This window comes from Propithecus coquereli, unplaced genomic scaffold (assembly GCF_000956105.1).
Source record: "Propithecus coquereli isolate 6110/MARCELLA unplaced genomic scaffold, Pcoq_1.0 Scaffold3, whole genome shotgun sequence".
Classification (NCBI taxonomy): domain Eukaryota; kingdom Metazoa; phylum Chordata; class Mammalia; order Primates; family Indriidae; genus Propithecus; species Propithecus coquereli.
Genome location: NW_012148618.1, coordinates 13703087 through 13722106, shown reverse-complemented (window position 1 = coordinate 13722106; position 19020 = coordinate 13703087). Strand labels below are relative to the sequence as shown.

The window sequence follows — 19020 nt, the reverse complement described above, 5'->3', positions numbered from 1 at the left end:
TGCACCTTGACTTGTGATCTACTTCAAAATAATACTAACTTAATTCCTGTAAAATACAGAAACTTTGCTCTAATGTATCTCCTTTCATGCCACCCTTGTGCTATTATTTTCATATATATGACAATGTCTATATGACCATGTATATTAGTGTTATAATTGATTTAGACAATCTTATTTAAAGACATTAGAAGAAATGAGAAAGAATATATTTCTGTAGTCTTTTATATTTACTCACATATTTACCATTCCCAGAAAATTTCATTTCTACCTATAGATTCAAGTTACTTTCTGATATTATTTTCTTCCAGCCTAAAAGATTTCATTTAGTTTAAGGTAGGTCTGCTAGCAGTAAATTCTCTCCATTTTTTTTTTCCATCTGGGAATGTTATTTCATCTTCATTTTTGAACACTAGTTTTGTTTCATATACAATTCTTAGTTGACAGTTTTGTTTTCTTTCAGCACGCTGCCTTCTGGGGTTCAATGTTTATGATGAGAAGTTAGCCATTAATCACGTAATTTTTCTCCTGTATGAGTCATTTTTCTTTAGTTATTTTCAAGATTTTCTTTGTCTTTCTACGGCTTAACTATGATGTGTCCAGGTGTGGATCTCTTTGTGTTTATTTTACCTGGAGTCCTTTGAGCTTCTTAAATCTACAGATTAATGATTTTCAATAATTGGGGAAGTTTTTGGCCATTATTTTCAAAAAAATTTTTATGCCCTATTCTTTGTCTTCTCTTTTTCTGGGATTCCCATTATATATATGTTGCTATACTAAATGCTGTCCCAGAGGTTTGTGTGGCTCTGCTCATTTTTCTTCAATCTTTTTACTCTATCTTCTGCAAACTCAATGATTTCTATTAGTCTAACTTCAAGTCCACTAATTCTTCTGCCATCTCAAATCTGCTATTAGTTCCATTAGTGAATTTTTATTGCAATTATATATTTTGAGTCCACAATTCCCATTTTAGAAATTAATTTCTAAAATATATTAACATTTTAAAAAATTTCTATCATTTTATTGAGATTTCCTATTGAGTTGTTGTCATCAGGCTTTCCCTTAATCAAGTATAGTTTCCTTCTGTTCTTTGAATACGTTAGCTGCTTTCAAGTCTTTGTATGCTAAATCCAACATCTGAGGCACTTAGAGTCAGTTTCTATTGACTGATTTTTGCACCCCGGCCCCGCCACACTTGTATCATACTTTGTTTTTATATGTCCAGTAATTTTTGGTTGAATACTAGACATTTTAGACAACATTTTGTCGTAGCTCTGGATTCCTATTTTCTCTTGAGGGTGGCAGTGGTGGTGGTTGTTATATCCACGTGCGGGCAGTGGAATATATTAAAAATTCAGGCCATTTTTAAGATTACCCCAGCATTCACTAGCCACAGGGACCTCTCGTGCCTCCTCTGCACACATGTGCAGGTTCTGTCAGTCAGCGTTATATGGGTGGCTGGGGCTCGCTTAAGTCTGTGCCGTGTGTGTACACAGCTTCTGGTCAACCTACGACACATGAGGATCTTATCAAGTCCCATATGGCTATATTGCCTCCCAGAATTCCCTGTTAAATCTCCCGACAGTCCGCCAGTTCATGTCTTGCCTGAAACAGACCCACAAGCTGAGGCCAGTGTAGACACTGGCCCTCTTTATTTGCTTGCTGTAGAGATTATCACTTTAACTGACAATGCTCCAAATCAAGTGAACCACTATGGCAGTGGCGGCAGAAAAGCCGCTGGTTTTCACAGCCTTCTTTTCCCTGATTGAACCATCCTATTGACAGAGATCAGAGTGTGGGTGGGATGGGAGCGGCTCAAGGTAGAACACCAAACATCTGCATTGTTCTTATCTGAAATTCAGTAGTTTTCTTGAATAAATGCTTCTCAGTTTGTTATATGCCTTTAGTCTATTTTCAGATCACAGAAATGGTTTTGTCCAGCTTTATAGTTGCTTTGGGGGGATATAATTTGTTAACTTCCTCACTCTACATAATGGAAGTGAATCTTCTAATTTCTTCCTTTTAATGCTTATTTTCAAGTTTGATTTTGTTTTAAATGCCCACGATCACACAGATGTAAAAATGTTTTAAAATGTTAGGTATAAAATACAAGAAGATTATATTTTGATTACTCTTTATGAAATTCCTATACCCTCACTAGCTTAACAGATTGTATGTAGATCCTCTTTACATATTATTAGGTTATTTCAGAGGACCTGTAAATATGAGGGTAGGAGGAAAGGAAAATAAATAGGAAGGAAGACAAGAAAACAGTCAAAAAGGACAAGGAATAAATCTCACCAAACATAGGGATAACCAACCTGCGTGTAGTGGATAGTGAAGATGGCATGAGATCTGCTGCTGGCCTCATGAACATGGGTGGCTGCTGTGATTCTATGTATAGAAGGGAAAACAGTTAGGACCAGGATTGTTTATGCATGGTGGATCCTTAAGGATCCATGGAGAACACAAGAAATATTAGTGCTGAGGTTACAGATTAGAATCATAAAACATCGAGATTTAGTCCAGTATAGTTAGGAGAGTAGTCCAAAGAGGGCAGAAGCAGCACTTTAGGTGCTGATATCTGAGTATAAAAGGGAGAGTAGCTTCTTACTAAACCACAGTGGAACATTTTTTAAAGCCATAGAAGCAAAAATCAGAGTGAAAGAGGGAATACTAGAGTATCACCAACCTGGAAGAATAACCCCAAGACGGACCCATTTAAATAAGAGAAGACAAAGAGCTTGTAGAGAAGCAGTCTCAAAGACAAAGAAGGTAAGTTTTGATTAAACACAGAATATTATAGTGTCGGAAAGGTCTTAGAAATGAGATCTCAAATTATGTCGATGTCATGCTTAAACCAGATGGAATTCATAATCTCCTTTAGAAATCCATTCCAGTGTTAACCCTTAAAGTCAGGAGAGTCTTCCTTTTATCTAAATCTAAGTCAGTTGTGCTTGAGCTTAAGACCACTGACTGACTTCTGTTCTCAGAGGAGCTGGAGAATTGAGGAAAAGGGTCAAAAATCTAGAGCTGGTCTAGTGATTCAAGAATAAAGAGTAAAAGGTGAAGCCCGACACTTAAAAATCAAGGAGTTCAGGATATCCTGAAGACCACCAGTAAGTGCCTCCAAGGAGAACTCCATGAAATGCAACTAGGAGGAGAATGTTAAATTTAAGTTTTTTCCTTTATGGTCAATTAAGTTGGGCCTGCTATTAACAGGGTAAATATAGGGCTCTAAACACTCTTTTCCCTATTAAAAAAAGCCCTTTTTAAAAAAAGACATTTATTAGTAGCATTCTAGGTATTTCATAGTAACTAACAGCATGGACTGTCATCACAATTTGCAAGAGCTTTTAGGAGAGTCTCCAGCACTTGGTTATTCACAGCAGATTCAAAACAGTCTTTTGGGGGTTACCTTATAAGTATGCAAAACTAGAGTAAAAATGATTTTATGAAACATTTTACACTGTTATTCGTCCTTATATCTATTAAGCCTAAGGAGAGGACAATGAAGGCAAGAATCTTCTTTTTGATCAAAATACCAGAAGCTGTATATTATAAAACAAAGTACAGAATAACTTCTCTAGGGTTACTGCCTAATATTATTATATCTAGAGCAAACTGAAGCATCATTACTAATGAGAAGAGCACTAAATCTTGTCACTGCCCCTGATCCTGGGTACATTACTGTTCTGCGAAGGGCCTCCTGGTTGTGAATGTCTCTGCAGACAGAGCTATAAGTGTCATCAAACACTCCCCGAAGGGGAAGAATAAGGAGCATAAAATAATGATAGGAACAAACAAACCTGTTACCTGTTTGCAATTCCCTCCTCCAAGAGTTGGATTACTTCTTTATAGTTGGTAACTACATGTTGAGATAAACCTATCAGATTTGGGAGGAGGAAAAAAAAATTAGAGTTTATGACAAAGTTTAGCCTTTTCCTATCGGTCTTTAACTTCATCATTCCTGTTTCATATTATCTGATAGGCAAGAATGAGGGAATTTGGCTGAATTCATTCAGATAATAAATTAAATCAGGAAATTTTTATTGATAGTCTACCGTAGGTACTGTGATCGGCTCTAGGAACCTATGTCTCTGCCCACACAGACCTTATGGTCTAGAATTCATATACTGACTATGAGAACAACAGTAACTATAACTCTTTACAATTTTGCTACATAGGTTATAAGAAATGTTTTCATATAATAACTTCATTTGGCCCTCACAAAATTCCTGAGTTACGCAGGTACTATTTTCCCCACAAGGTGGCAGAATCAGTTTGGCATACAAAATATGCAGTACACGTGTCCCAACCCTCCCACTATTTGCAGTCATGTGAAATTATACTATACAAGATAATATGGCCAAGTGTCACAGAAGTAGGAGAGATAATAAATGCCACAGAGATCTGAGGAGTGGTCAGGGCAGGCTCCATGGAAGAAGTGAGACTTGAATTTAGCCACTACAGAATGGCGAGGCTTTAAATAGGCGAGGAGAAGCCTAAGAGCATGAAAATAAATCTTCATGGCTGGTTATTGACCAAGTCACAAAGGGCCTTCACAACTGCTCTACAGAATCTCTGTATTAGAGATTCAGGAACAAAGTACTTCATGGGCTTATTGCTAAATACAATTACACCAAAAATTAACAAAGTAATTCGAACACTGGGTTTTTTAAAGGAATGATTGCTATTAGTTAGATGTGATCATTATTTTTTAAAAACATTCCTAGCTAGGTGTGGTGGCTCACACCTGTAATCCCTGCATTTTGAGAGACCGAGGTGGGAGGATCGCTTGAGGCCGGGAGTTCTAGATCAGCCTGGGCAACACAGCAAGCCCCTTACTGTACAAAAAATAGAAAAATTAGTCCAGCATGATGGCACGCACCTGTAGTCCCAGCTACTTGGGAGGCTGAGGCAGGAGGATCACTTGAGCCCAGGAGTTTGAGGTTGCAGTGGGTGACAGAGTAAGACTCCGTCTCAAAAAACAAAAACAAAAATAACACAACATTGCTTATCTTTTAGGACTACTAAATATTACTAAATATTTACAGATGAATTGAGGTAACATCTGGAATTTGCCTCAATACAGAATGAGAGAAAGTGGATAAGAATCAAGATAAAGCTTTGGTACCAACTGAATGTTTTTGTAAAACAAAAACAAACAAAAAAATGTAGATAAAGCAGGACTGGCCTAGACTTAATAGTTATTGTGACTGGGTAATAGCACATGGGGCTTCATTATACTACTCTATTTTTGTATATGTTCAAAATTCTCCATAATGAAGAGTTTTTAAAAATTTAACCAAGGATGGAGACCTTATGCTTTTGGTAATGGCAGAGCAGATAATATAGACCACCCTTTCCACTAAAGACTACTAGAAAAAACTGGACAAAATATAAAAGATATCTGCCTGAAGGCACAGAGAGATAGCAAGACAGTAAAAAAATTCAGGCATATAGTGGGGGAGGATGGATGGAGGCTAAGAGAGATACGGCCAGCATTTGGAGATGGAGCGGGAGTGGCTGACAGTTTTCTTGACAACATCACAGAAACAGGGAGACAAGAATTGCAGTCCAGAGCCTACCCAGGGTGGACCCTTTGAAACCCCATTTCTTTGAGCTGGAAACTCAAAAGGCTATAAAACACAGGAATAGGTTAAATTAGAAGTAAACAAGCCTTTGAAGAAATTGCAGCTCAGCTTTGAGCATTCCCAATCCTTAAATTGGACTGAGGTGATTCCGGATCACTAGTTTGCACAGGAACCTAATATAAATAAATATTCAGTTTTCTACAGAGGAAGACAATATTTTCCTAGGCCTCCAAATTCTTTTTATAAACAATTCTGTAAATATCGTCTGGCACAAAATTGCAACAAACTAAACACACAAGTAGAGCTAACAACATAAATGAAACCAGCAAAAATAATAGTCAATAGAAAGCAGTGCAAGACTTAGATACTGGAGCTATCAGACAGACTTAAAAGTAAATCTGTTTACTATTTCCAGGAGCCAAAAGACAAGATTGTACAATTTCAGAGAAAAATTGGAATTTAAAATGAAAGAATCAAATGGAACTTTAAGAAATGAAAATACTATAAGTGAAAATAAGAATTCAATATATAAGTTAATAGCAGGTTTAACAGCTGAAGAAAGAATTAGAGAACAGGAAGATAGATCAGAAACATATTCAAAATTTATCACAGAGAGATAAAAGATAAAAAATACATAAGAGAGGGTAAGAGTCAGAGTACATGGAGAATAGATCTAACATATCTGTAACTGGAGTCCCAAAAGGAGAGGAGAGAATGGGGGTAAAAGCAGTACTGGAAAAGATAATGGCTAAAAACTTTCCAAAACTGACAACAAAAGATACAAAACCACAGATTCAAGAAGCCGAGCATGATTTTTTTTCTCATCACCCAAACAGTGTCTATTGTACCTGTTAGATAGGTTTTTATCCCTTCCCTCCATCATGATTTTTTTTTTTTTTGAGACAGAGTCTCACTCTTTTCCCAGGCTAGATTGAGTGCCGTGGCGTCAGCCTAGCTCACAGCAACCTCAAACTCCTGGGCTCAAGCGATCCTTCTGCTTCAGCCTCCCGAGTAGCTGGGACTACAGGCATGCGCCACCATGCCCGGCTAATTTTTTTCTATATATTTTTAGTTGGCCGATTAATTTCTTTCTATTTTTTAGTAGAGACAGGGTCTCACTCTTGCTCAGGCTGATCTCGAACTCCTGACCTTGAGCGATCCTCCTGCCTCGGCCTCCCAGAGTGCTAGGATTACAGGCGTGAGCCACCGTGCCCAGCCCATCATGATTTTCAAAAAACCTAAATCTACCCCTAAGTACTTCCTAATAAACTGCCAAAAACCAAAGACAAAAAGAAAAGTCTTAAAATAATTAGATTAAAAGATGACTTCTCAACAGAAACAATGGGAAGATGACAATGGAATAATTTTTACTGCTGAAAGAAAATAACTATCAACTTAAAATCCTAAATTCGGTGAACTTATCCTTCAAGAAGAAAGAAGAAACAAAGATTTTTCAAATCAACTGAAAGCCAAGAGAATTTGTCAATAGCAGATCCACACTAGAGGACATACTAAAGATTATTCTTATGGCAGAAGAAAATTCCAGAAATGAGGTAGGAAATTTTTTAAAACTTTAGAGCCATAAAAATGGCATAAAAGTCAAGAAGAGATAAATAGAATTCAAGTCTTACAAGGTTCTTGCATTGGGAAGAAGTAAAACTTAATATTAGTCTTTGATAAATCAATGACCCATGCTGTAATCTTTAGAGTGATCACCAAAATAACAAGACAATGTGTAAACAAGCTAACAGAGAAGAAACATGGAATAACTTTAAAAAGTTGAAGCATACATAGGATCAAGATGGCAAACTAGACCAGAGGTAGTTAGTGCCTCCTGTACAGACAGGAACCAGAATAGTAAGCAGATCCTCAAACTTTGAACAGATTGTCTAGGAGAGAAAGCTAGGACTCACCAGGGAAGTGACAGAAAGCACCATATAATAAAAATATGAACAGAAATTAATAAATAAGAAATAAGCTTACAATGGAGAGAATCCACAAAGGACAAATAAAATTAGTAAGCCCTTAAACTGAACAAGAAAAAAGAGATAAGCTATCATAACCAATGTTAGGAATGAAAAAATAAACATCCTACATCCACTAAAATGATAATATTATACTTCATGCAAATACAGTTTAAGAATTTAGAGACATGAATATTTTTAGAAAAATATAACCTTCCAAAACTGATGTAATAAAAATAGAATACATGAAAGAAATCAAGGCCATAATTTTAAACTTCCTCACCAAAAAAAATCCCTTGAGACCCAGAAAGGCTTTACCACTAAGTTCTACCAAATATTTAAGGAAAAAATAAGCCCAATCTTAGAAGAAAAGAGAATTCCCTTACTTGCAAGGCAGTGCTACTCAAATTTGGTCCATAGAGTGAGCTCAGTTCTCAGATTGTTACTGGTGTGCAATGAGATAAGTATAGAAATTGAAAGTGTTAGAAACTTTTATAACAATAAAACAATAGTTTTGATAAAGTAATTTTTATATCTATTGACTCTAGCAAAGAAGAATTGGAGTTTGTAATTAAGATATTGTTTTCATTTTTCTATGAAAAAGTGGCTCCTTCTATTCTTATTTTATAAACATACTGGTACATCAAAGATTGGAATTAAAAACAAACAAACCTGGTCCTTCACCACAGAGAGACTGAGAAGCATGTGATAGAGTATCTATTGAAACAACCACTATTGCAAACATCATAATTAAGGGTAAGATGTTGAAGCTTTCCTCTGGAAACAAGATTAGATACTGTTACCAATTTTATTTAATATTGTACTAGAGGTCCTAGTCACTGCAGAAAGGCAAGGAAAAAAGGGATAAGAATTAAAGGGGTGAGGGAAGGGAACTCCTGTTAGTTGAAGACTAAGTACACAGAAAATACAAAATAACTTTTTTTCAGAGTCTAAACTACCTTCCTCTAACATCTCTTGCTTTGTACCCATCTCTTTATATCAAAATAAAGGCCAAAGCAAAAATGACATATTGTCTCTGTCTCACTTAGATGTCAGTTTGAACTCTATAACCACAGGCCTCTTATGTGTGCTTTGGGCAGAGCTCTGTACATTTCAGATTTCAACTTAATCTCTTATTTAATTAATAAACATTTTAATGGAAAGTAATAGGTTACCCTTTCCTTTCTTTGAATTTAGGCAGCCATAAAGGTCCATCTCACAATTATGAACTGGAATTATAAGCTCTTTTTTTTTTTTTTTTTTGACACAGAGTCTTGCTCTGTCACCCAGGCTAGAGTGCCATGGCATCAGCCTAGCTCACAGCAACCTCAAAGTCCTGGGCTCAAGCAATCCTTCTGCCTCAGCCTCCTGAGTAACTGGGACTACAGGTTGTGCCACCACACCCAGCTAATTTTTCCATTATTAGTAGAGATGGGGTTTCGCTCTTGCTCAGGCTGGTCTTGAACTCCTGAGCTCAAGTGATCCTCCTGCCTTGGCCTCCCAGAGTGCTAGGATTACAGGTGTTAGCCACCAAGCCTGGCCTTGGAATTACAAGTTCTTTAAGGGCCTTATATTTTCATAGTTCCCATGGTACCCTGAATAGTATAGGCATCTAGTAGGTACTCAATAAATTCTTGTGTGATTGTTTTCAAGCCAGAAACCATTTTCCACTTTAAAGTCATATTCACAAAATGCATAAGCCTAAAGACAGACAAATAATGCAACAATAAAGAAAGCAAACATTTTCAAAATAAAAAGTTTTCTAAAATGTCATCAGAGGGTAGTAACATGAGTAACACAGTTCAGTGTGATACTCAGGGTCCTAGCTTCTAAGGCTAGTTCTATACTATTTGAGCTCATGGCTCCTTCACTAAAAAATGGGAGAAATGTCCACCTATGTTTGTAATGGTTTGAGAAAGACTAGACTGACTTCAAGAAACTTGTAACCTAAGACCTAAGAGACTTTTCCTTGGTTTATAGTTCAGTATTTCCTACCAAACATCCTCTCTCCCTTCAAAGGGGCACTCCATAAAGGTATCCAAAAGAGCCCTTAACTTTGCACAAGCCCAGAGATTTTAGTCCTGATCCTGTCACTGATGTTGATGTATGGCCCAAGCTATATGGCCTTGCATGAGTTCACATCTTCTCTGGGTTGCAGGTACTATGCCAATCAAAGAATTTATGATCCTAGGTCTCCTTCCAGACTCTCAACATACAGTATTCTGTCCATTCCTCTCTTCAAGTCCTAGGCAAGGTCCCAGTTCTAAATCCTGTCCCAACTAGCTGTGTGACTTTGGGAACAACCCTTACTCTTTTCCCAGATTTCATTTTGTCTTTTGTATAATGAGGACATTTGGACAATGTCCGAAGCATCCTCTGGTTACTACACACACACACAGAAAACGTTTTAAGATGAGAAGTTTGATACTGCTGCATCAACTCAAGGTCTGCCTTGAAAGTAATGTTTTACACAGAAATGTTTACTCACAGAAGTTTTTTGGTTTTTTGTGTGTTTTTTTTTTTCAGATGGGGGTCTTGCTCTGTTGCCAAGGCTGGAGTGCAGTGGCACCATCATAACTCACCGTAGCCTCAAACTCCTGGCCCAAGCGATCCTCCTATCTCAGTCTCCCAAAGTAAATGGGACTATAGGTGCATGCCACCACACTTGGCTAATTTTTTTTTAAGAGGCGGGGTCTTGCTACATTGCCCAGGCTGGTCTCAAACTCCGGGCCTCAGGATCAATCCTCCCGCTTCAGCTGCCCACCATCTGCCTTCTTTCATTAGCCTAGATCTTGCTATTAAGTAGGAACAGTTGGGTTCTTTTGTGGATGACGGTTTTTACCCTTTCAGGCCAATTATAAGAAGTAACATAGAGCCAGGTGTGGTGGTGCATGCCTATAGTTCCAGCTACTTAGGAGGCTGAGGCAGGAGGATCACCTGGGCCCAGGAGGTCAAGGCCAAGCCAGCCTTGAACATAGTGAGACTTTGCCCTTTAAAAAAAAAAAAAAAAAAAAAAAAAGTAGTAACATGTACATTTTATGTTCCTGTTCCTACAGCATTATGCTAATTTAAATCCTGAAAGGAGAGGGACATGAAAGATCAAGGACTGGTCTTGTCTGTCATCAGGGGATGGCCAATGAATGACACAGTAGGTATGACAGTCACTGATTATGCTACCAGTATCTTTTCCCAAATATTCCAGCCTGGAAACAATAAAAAAAATACCACTTACTTTTCCAGGAGCCAGTTTAAGTTTCCTCTATAAAACTGTGCCAGGCACAGTGGCTCATAACTCTAATCCCAGTGACTAGAGAAGCTGAGGCTTATTCCATACCACTTTCCCCCCTCATTTACCATAGTTTTCTTCAGCCACATTGGCCTCCTTGAAAACAGTAAGCTTTCCCTCAGGTCTCTAGTTCAGGCTACTCCCGCTTCCTGAAACACTCCTCCCTAGCTACACTATTCTTCACAGGACTGGCTCCTGTACTCCTTTTGGGTCTCAGCTTAAATGTTACCTGCACAGAGAAGCTTCTCCTGACCACCCTATACAGGGTCACCTATACCTACCAATGTTCTTTTCCATCACTACATCTAGTTATTTTTTTATTAGCCTTTATCATAACTTGTCATTAAGTGTTTGTTTTCAGACTCACATCCACTAGATTATAAGCTTGCCTGTGTGGGCAGGACCACATCTTTTCTACTGATCAGTGCGTATCCAGTGTCTAGTACAGTAGCTGGCACATGGTAAGCATTCATTACACATATGTTGAATAAAATAGTGCACATTAGGAGAGCTTCCCAGGCTTCAGTTTTGTCTCAGATCTCCAGGACCACGGTAGCTCACCTTGCACATAGGGCCCCATCTCTGGATGCTCCCTGACCCGCAGGGTACAGGACTGTTTTTGACCAGATTTCTTCAACAGATCCCGCACCCGTTCATTATAGATTTCCAGGAAACTAGAGACAAGCAGAAAAAGGTAACAATTGGATTTCGAAAAAAGTAGGAAAAACACTAAGCCAAGAATCAGAAGGTCCTAGAGTTCCTGTTGCAGCTCTACCTCTGACACTCTAAGGCTTTGATTCAGCCAGAGTTCTCCCTTGAGTCTCTTTCCATATGTATACAATAGAGTTTTGAGCACTGGCTGTCGTTATTTCACAGTTTTAGTTTTATAATGTCAGTGCTGATTTAAGTTTAGCCCTCAAGGGGCTATTTCAGTGTGGTTTTTAGGGTATCCCGTCATCAGACTGTGCCTTGATCAGGCCTCCAGCAGCACAGGGTCTACAGAGCTTGTTTCTTGAGTGATCTGCAAACAAGATCCTTTTTTTTTTTTTTTTTTTTTTTGAGACAGTCTCTCACTGTGTTGCCCAGGCTAGAGTGCCGTGGTGTCCTAGCTCACAGCAACCTCAAACTCCTGGGCTCAAGCAATCCGTCTGTCTCAGCCTCCCGAGTAGCTGGGACTACAGGCATGCGCCACCATGCCCGGCTAATTTTTTCTACATATTTTTAGTTGTCCGATTAATTTCTTTCTATTTTTAGTAGAGACTCAGGCTGGTTTCGAACTCCTGAGCTCAAACAATCCGCCTGCCTCGGCCTCCCAGAGTGCTAGGATTACAGGCGTGAGCCACCGCGCCCGGCCCAAACAAGATCCTTGAGATCTTTTGTTCTGCGCAGGTACTTCAAGTGCAGATACAACAAGGGAAGCTAAGTAAGAAGGGTTCTAGTCCCTACCCCTGCTTTAAGTAGGATAATTATCATTTTATATGTTTTATATACTAGGATTCTGTATATAATATGCTGTCTCATAGGTATCTACTGACATATTCCTTTAAAAAATAGTTATAATTCTTTATTAAAACCTGTAAAGATTTTGTTAAACAAGAAGGTCAACTTCTCATAGAAAGGTCTTCCTCACCACACCACCTGATGCCTCCAGATGGTTAAGGGAAAAAAAAAAAGAAAAGAAAGGTCTTCCTCACCAGAAGAACATGGATGCCTATGGAGACAGCAGTCAGAAAAAAATGTTCCAGTTCAAAAATAAACTATATTCACACTTGTCTCATAATTTTTTCCCTAACCTTCTCATATCTGGACATAAAAACCCCAGCTGTCTCTCTAAATGGTGATTCCCAGATTTTATGGACAATAAAACATTTAATATATATCCATATATGTATACATATAAATGTGTATATCTACACAGAAGGTTGCAAATTATTTTGCAAACTTAAAAATGTAAAAATAACATTCACAACCATTTAATTTTTTTAAAAAACAGTTGTTCTTTTCGGGGTGATGAAAATGTTCTAAAACTATTAATAGATAGTGGCCATGGTTGTACAACCTTATAAGTATTGTAAAAATCCCTGAACTGTACACTTTAAAATTTTATGGTAAGTTCCTTTTATGTTAGGTGAATTACAGGTCAATTTTTTTTTAAAAAGGATATTGAATACAAAAAAAAAAACACCCAGAGAATAAAGGGAAATTGGTAACCTTACACCAATATTTCACTATAGATTGGTTAAAACTTTATCTTGGAATAGCCAGCACTAGCCTGGGAACTAGAGTTTGAGAACAACTGCCCTGGAGAATAATCCAGTAGGGGGCTAGAAGAGAATCACAAAAGCCAGCATGAATCTGTACAGAAAGTAAAGGGAAACTAGACAGCCAGGCTATGCTACGCCACAGAAGGAGAGAACTGCTTGTTAAGTCTAAGGGTAGGGAATTAAGTTTTCTACAATCAAGGATCTAAGTATGTTTCTCATCTCCCTGTACTGCAAGGTAGTTCTTCTGTGGCTTTTCTCTATCTCTCTGGTAACTCTGGAAGCAAAAAGAGCACAGCTGAACGTGCTAGAATTTGGAGTGAAAGGAGAAACACCGTACGTCCCAAAACTTGATATATTCTTACCTTACTTTTATCCTACAGGAGGAAGGCAGTGAGGCATAGTCTTCCTCCCTGACAAAGAGACCCTGCACAAATCAGAGGGTTGGGGTTTCATTGTAGGGAGTGTACAAAGGAAACCTACTTTGAAAGGATCCAGTCAAAAGAGAGTCTATACCTCACATATTCGGGGTGTCAGCCCAACAGAAGCCTGGAGAACGAAAGAAAGGAAAGCATTATTGTTTACTCAAGGCCATGCTCTCCTCTACCCAACACCCAGGAATCATCCTTGGCATGGGGGATGGGCACGTGGGCTCCTTGTAGCCTCTTCACTTTAGGCAGTTTCCATGGAGGCATATATAAGACTCATATACCAGTGCTCTCAAGACACACTCATGGGAGGAATGTACCAGATGAGAGGCATATTATCACCACGGGATGGAAAAGAAGAGAAGCTAGCAAACCCAGATACCTGCTTTTATGCAATGAAGGTTATGTCATTCTTAGATAAACTGACTTTACCAATGTGGTTCCTCCTAGACTCCAACACCTCCTAGCCCTACACAGTTAGACTAGAATATATGGGTATTCAAAATACACATTTAAAGAGAGGTGACGTCTTTCTCCATCTTGTATTCAGTGCTAATGTGTACTCAGTTTAAGAGCTTTATATTTTTGGTTTAGTGGGCAATTCCTTCTTTTAATTACAAATACTGTGAAACCACACTAAACATGGACAAAGTAAGAAATGAGCTGGACCCAAGGCAGCAGGGATGATCATTTAGGAGGAATAGTGTCCTAGAGAATGTCCTTGTATAGTGTTAATTTGTCAACCACCTCAACAGGATACTTCTAAACCTAAAACAGAGGTGTTCTTGAGGAATTCTGCCCTCTTAATTTTCTATAATAAAGGAAGATTCTCACTAAATCCTATATACTTTTGAAATCCCCCAGCCCAGAAGCTGATTCCCCCCTTCCTTCTAGTGCATGGATCTAACACACATAGGCTTGGAGCTGGGCCACACTAATCCCATCGCTGCACAGCCCCACTTAGCACTTAAGATTCAGTCTAGGTCTTGTCCAGAACAAAGGTGTTAAAAAGCTTCAAGTGATGAACTTAGAAATAATGAGAGAAATTCAGTAAAACTGACTGAGGTCTACTTCATCAAAGGGGGCTACAAAATTCTAAGGCTTTCCAGGTTTTAATAAAGAGGGGCTAATTATTCAAAGCTTATTCTTCAATTAAATGCTGAAAAACCTATTCTTAATACAAAAAAGGGCTCACTAAATCTTGTTAAAGTTGACTAACTACAGAAATCAATCACATTCCATCTCACGCCAGAACAATGTAAGATTCAGGCTTGCTGTGGCATTAGGGAGATAACTCATTACGATGCTAAATAATACTCACTGGGGTCCCCAGCATGGTATATGTCTTCCCAGAGCCTGTCTGCCCATAGGCAAAAAGGCATATGTTATAGCCTTTTGCAGCTCCAGATAGTACTTCCATCCCCAAATCCTGGAACACCTGTAACAACAAAAGCAGAGAGAATGTCATTGTGGTCCTTCTTCCCAGACAATCTAAAAAAAAGCATAAAATATTTCAAACATACATGAGTTATTTCACAAAAATTTCACCACCATTTCACAAAAATCCATTCAGCTTCAGAAAAAGATGGCTAAGGAAAATTCACTCAGCCAGCCATTTAAATATTTTTAAAAGTGCCTACTATATGCTGGGAACAATATACTTGAGATTTAAAAGAAACTATCTGGTTCCTAGTCTTAAGGCAAAGAGTCTACAGGAAGGACAAAGACATGCAAGTAAAATAATTCTTCTTCCTTCTCACAAGATGTTTAATATGGTTAATAGGGTAAAGCTACAGTGAAATATTGCCCAGAAACATATAAATTCAGTGTCTTAAGATACTACACTGAGGATATATTAAACCCAGAAGTCAGGAAGGGATTTTCCCTGTTGGTCAATTTTCTATCCACTCTTTCCTCAGATTGACCCTAACAGCTGGCTGGTTCTGCTGGCCATTTACCTCTGTGGTAGTTAGTTTTAGTGAATCAGAAACAGCCAGACAGTCTCATGTGAAAACTGCTATACTTTGTGTACTGCCTGAAGGTCCTATTGAACTGTTAGGCAGACCCTGGTCTCAGGAAAAAATAGTCAGGCACAGCTTTCCCAGTTCAACCAATCTTCAGCAGAATGTCTTACGGACATCTGCGTACCATGGCTTGTATGGTAGACATTGACCCTTCACAGTATTGCTGCCAAGCTTCCAAATACTCTTCTTATTTGGGAAGAATCTGATTTTGTCAGTCTTGGTGGGAACCAGGGCCCAATTCTCTACACTAAAGCTGCCAAACAGGCCAGATACTCATACCCACCTCCTGGCCCCTAGAACACTAGCACATGAATGAGGCCTGCTAACTAGATGTTCTCACTTGAATTTTAAAAGAAAGACACAAAAACAAAGCAACGGCTGATAAATTCTCCATGATGGCATTAAGAGTCCCACAGCACTGCCTGCTTAGCACACAGTGGTGGAAGTGCCAGGTGTGGGTGCAATGGCTCACACCTGTAATCCTAGCACTCTGGGAGGCTGAGGCAGGCGGATTGCTTGAGCTCAGGAGTTCAAGTCTTATGGAGAAGGCACAGCTTCCCTGAGCAAGAGTGAGACCCCATTCTACTAAAAATAGAATAAATTAGCCAGGCATTGTGGCACATGCTTGTAGTCCCAGCTACTCAGGAGGCTGAGGCAGGAGGATCACTTGAGTTTGAGGTTGCAGTGAGATATGAAGACGCCGCTGCACTCTACGCAGTGCGACAGAGTGAGACTCGGTCTTGAAAATAAAAAAGAAGTGCCAAGTGTGGTGCTCAAATCAGACTATTCAGTGATATGGCTTTGCCTCAGTTCCCCGCTGCCTAGGGTCCCATTCCTTCCTGACCATTTTTCAACTTTCCCTTCAATTCTGTGAATCACCTGATACGGTTCCAAGTTGTACTGTGGTTCTTGTAATTCAAACCTGTGCAATCTTGGGCAAGTCACTTGAACTTTGTAAGCCAAATTACAAGTTTCTTTACTTGTAAAATGTATATTTTGTATCTATATCACAGGTTTGTTAGAAAGATTAAGTGAAGAAATACATGTAATTAGGGACAACAGGGACAAAGATAGGAGTTGCTAACTCAAGACCACACTATCTGTTCTGTTTTAGCAGCTGCAGTTAGCTTCTTAGCCAGTGAACTGTTTATGTTTTGTTTTTGATGCTCCCAATATTCAGACGTAGGGCCAAAAGAACCCAGGGAGCAGTGAGAAGACGACTTGGGCCTTAGACAATTCCCACTCCCTTCCCCAACCTCTCTCACAGCACTCTCTGTTCATGACTGTAGTAGCAAAGGTGAAAACTGGGCAGGGTTCTCTTTGCCTCCCGAATTCTGTCCAGGTGAAATTCCCAGAGACTGAAGTAGGGGTGTATTTCTCTTCATTAGACCACCTGAGTTAGCTGCCCTCTCTTTACTAGTTGGAAAATCTTTCACAAAACCCCACCTTTCTTTCTAGTACCCCAGCAGGAAATGGGAACAGAGATACAGCAGACAGCAAAAGTCACATCTAGACTGAAATGTTACTTCTTCCCACAGCTCATGCACAGCTGAGCAGAGTGAGCTCAGTGGATTGCAAGAAAAACAAAAATGTGACTTTATTCAAATTCAAATAATTGTCTGGAGGTTTTATGAATATATCTTTTAAGATACTGTTTTCACTCAACCATAAAAGATGTCAACAGGCAAAACCAGTAGGCTCCAAACCTGGGATTGGTGGAAAATGTTAAGAGGTAGTTACCATTCTTCAAGAATTGTGGGGGCTTAGTTCATTTTAAGTACCTGGAAAAACTACAACCTTAGATAGAGTTCCACAGGGGCAGATAACACCATGTCCCACTCCCACCATGGTAATATAAAGAAGCAGATGGAAACAACTCACTGCGAACACCAAGAACAGTTTTAAGGCTAAAATAAGTCACCAAAAGGCAATCTGAAGCTAGAGAGTTGAGTTGAAAAGAAGTAGGCAGTCTGACCTTTTTCCTGGAGTACAAGTAGATGAAAGCATTAGATAAATGATGTGTAATATAGCACTTCCCATCTTTTTAAGTATTAGCTAGACAGGTGACAGCCCACTGGATGCTTCATTTGGGGACTCCTAAAACCTGAAGCCAAAACCAAAAGCCCTAGCAATACCCAGTATCCTAAGGGTAACTGAATCTAGAGATCAAATTTTTTTTTTTTAAGTTCTCAAAAGAATAAGGAAGACAAGCCACAGACTGTGAGAAAATATTTGCAAAAGATGTATCTGACAAAGGACTATTATCCAAAATACACAAAGAACTTTTAAAACTCAAAACAATGAGAAAATGAACAACCTGATTAAAAAATGGGCAAATGATCTGAACAGAAATCTCACCAAAGAAGAGCTACAGATAGCAAATAAGCCTATGAAAAGATTCTCGACTTCATATATCATTAAGGAATTGCAAATTAAAACAATGTGATACCATTACACACCTACTAGAATGGCAAAAATCCAATACACTGGCAACACCAAAGGCTGGTAAGGATGTGGAACAACAGGAACTCCCATTCATTGCTGGTGGGAATACAAAATGGTACAGCCACTTTGGAAGAAAGTTTGGCAGTTTCTTATAAAACTAAAGATACCACGTGATCCTGCAATCCCACTCTTTGGTATCTACTCAAAAGAGTTAAAAACTTATTTCCTCACAAAAACCTGCACATGGATGTTTATAGCAGCTTTATTCATAATTGCCAAAACTTGGAAGCAATTAAGATGTCCTTCAACAGGTGAAAAGATAAATGATTCGTAGTACACCCAGACAATGGATTATTATTCAGCACTAAAACGAAACAAGCTATCAAGCCATGAAAAAACATAGAGGAACCTTAAATACATATTACTAAGTGAAAGAAGCCAATCTGAGAAGCCGACATATTGTATTATTCCAACTGTATAGCATTCTGGAAAATTCAAAACCATAGAGACAATAAAAAGATCAGTGGTTGCCAGGGGTTAGGAGGGAGGGAGGGAGGAATGACTAGGCAGAGCACAGAGGATTTTTAGGGCAGTGAAAGTATTCTGTATATTGTAATGGTGGTCACATGCCATCACACACTTGTCAATACCCACAGAATGTACAACACCAAGACTGAACCCTAATGCCAACTATGGACTCTGGATGATAATGATGTGCTAATGTATGTCCACAGATTGTAACAAATATGCCACTCTGGTGCAGGGTGTTGATGGGGCAGAGGTTGAGGGGAGGTGTTTCACGTCCAGGTGGGGGTATATGGGAACTCTGTACTTTCTGTGCAATTTTGCTATGAACCTAAAACTGCTCTAAAAAATTGTCTATTTTGGCCGGGTGCGGTGGCTCACGCCTGTAATCCTAGCACTCTGGGAGGCGGATCGTTTGAGCTCAGGAGTTCGAGACCAGCCTGAGCAAGAGCGAGACCCCGTCTACCAAAAATAGAAAGAAATTAATTGGACA

General features: G+C 38.9%; 1 protein-coding gene across 1 annotated transcript in view; it reads right to left on the bottom strand.

Annotated features, from left to right (window-relative positions):
- STARD9 (StAR-related lipid transfer (START) domain containing 9) overlaps nucleotides 1–19020 on the bottom strand; it is a 128601-nt gene that overhangs the window by 49448 nt on the left and 60133 nt on the right. The window contains exons 3-8 of the mRNA XM_012649134.1: nucleotides 14855–14971; nucleotides 13622–13654; nucleotides 13471–13532; nucleotides 11406–11518; nucleotides 3814–3883; nucleotides 2319–2391 (exon numbers count right to left, since the gene is read on the bottom strand). Of these exons, the coding sequence (XP_012504588.1) occupies nucleotides 2319–2391; nucleotides 3814–3883; nucleotides 11406–11518; nucleotides 13471–13532; nucleotides 13622–13654; nucleotides 14855–14971 (468 nt within the window). The remainder of the gene's footprint in view (nucleotides 1–2318; nucleotides 2392–3813; nucleotides 3884–11405; nucleotides 11519–13470; nucleotides 13533–13621; nucleotides 13655–14854; nucleotides 14972–19020) is intronic.